At 33.3% G+C, this 943-nt stretch overlaps 1 protein-coding gene across 2 annotated transcripts in view; it reads right to left on the reverse strand.

Annotated features, from left to right (window-relative positions):
* The window catches only part of LOC128249942 (uncharacterized), a 58748-nt gene that overhangs the window by 8831 nt on the left and 48974 nt on the right, over positions 1-943 (reverse strand). Inside the window, exon 1 of one of the 2 annotated variants that reach the window (XM_052974581.1) lies at positions 102-913. The exons of the other annotated variant lie outside the window; for it this stretch is intronic. Within the exon in view, the coding sequence (XP_052830541.1) occupies positions 102-141 (40 nt within the window). The 5' untranslated portion in view covers positions 142-913. Of the gene's footprint in view, positions 1-101; positions 914-943 lie in introns of those variants that run through there. 2 annotated transcript variants of the gene reach the window in all.

Below are 943 nucleotides of genomic sequence, written 5' to 3' on the forward strand. Positions count from 1 at the left end.
TATATATATACATATATATAGATAGATAGATAGATAGATCAATGTATGAATGTATTGCGGTTTAGATACTACACCACCGCTAAGGAGATAATATTACTTACGGGATATGAGAAGTGCAATGAAAATGAGTGTCCTTATCATGGCGTTTCCAATGGAATGGTAGTTCTGATTATGTATGTTTCACTTCCTTTTCAATTTGTGTTTCGTCGATTTACTTCCTCGTTATTTTATCTCAAATATAATGCAACAGGTGGTTCAATCAGGGTATAATTTCATCGTATTGTTTCCTCGTATGTAATGTACATTAATTGATGCTTGTATAGTTTGTCTGAGAATTTAGTACTTTTGTCGTCATGATAAAGCTAATTTTAATGGACCTGTGCTAGTATGGGGCACACACCATATATATGCGTTAAATTCATATTGAACTGAAAACTCCAGAGTTTCAGATTTCAAACCTGCATATTTAGACAAATTATATTATTTACATTATTTAAATTTGACGGACATTTGTCCTCATCTTGTTTGTTGTTAACACAACGTTTCGGTTGATATACCCTCTAGCTTTCATCAGGTATCTCGGAGAATTTTCGAATCTGGTTTCCCATTCCTAAGGTATTTTCCGACGTTATTATTATTATTAGAAGCATTTATGTTAATCCTGTGAAACATAGTTATATTCAAACGATATGATGGGAGGAATACTTCGGGATTGAAATAAAGTTTTATTTTTATAACATGCTTTCACTTCACTACCGAGCGCAGCTCTGTGCGCCTTGGGTATGTGCTGTGGTTTGCTGTGGTGCTCTTATGTTTACTGTATTGAAAGTGTTTTGCGTAGAATGTGTGCAGTACCCAGTAGTGCAATTTTCTGTATGTTATATATATTTGTAAGTCCTGGTGTTTTTGTTATGTATTTGTCTGAATATTTTTTTATTATACC

Source organism: Octopus bimaculoides, chromosome 18 (assembly GCF_001194135.2).
Source record: "Octopus bimaculoides isolate UCB-OBI-ISO-001 chromosome 18, ASM119413v2, whole genome shotgun sequence".
Taxonomy (NCBI): domain Eukaryota; kingdom Metazoa; phylum Mollusca; class Cephalopoda; order Octopoda; family Octopodidae; genus Octopus; species Octopus bimaculoides.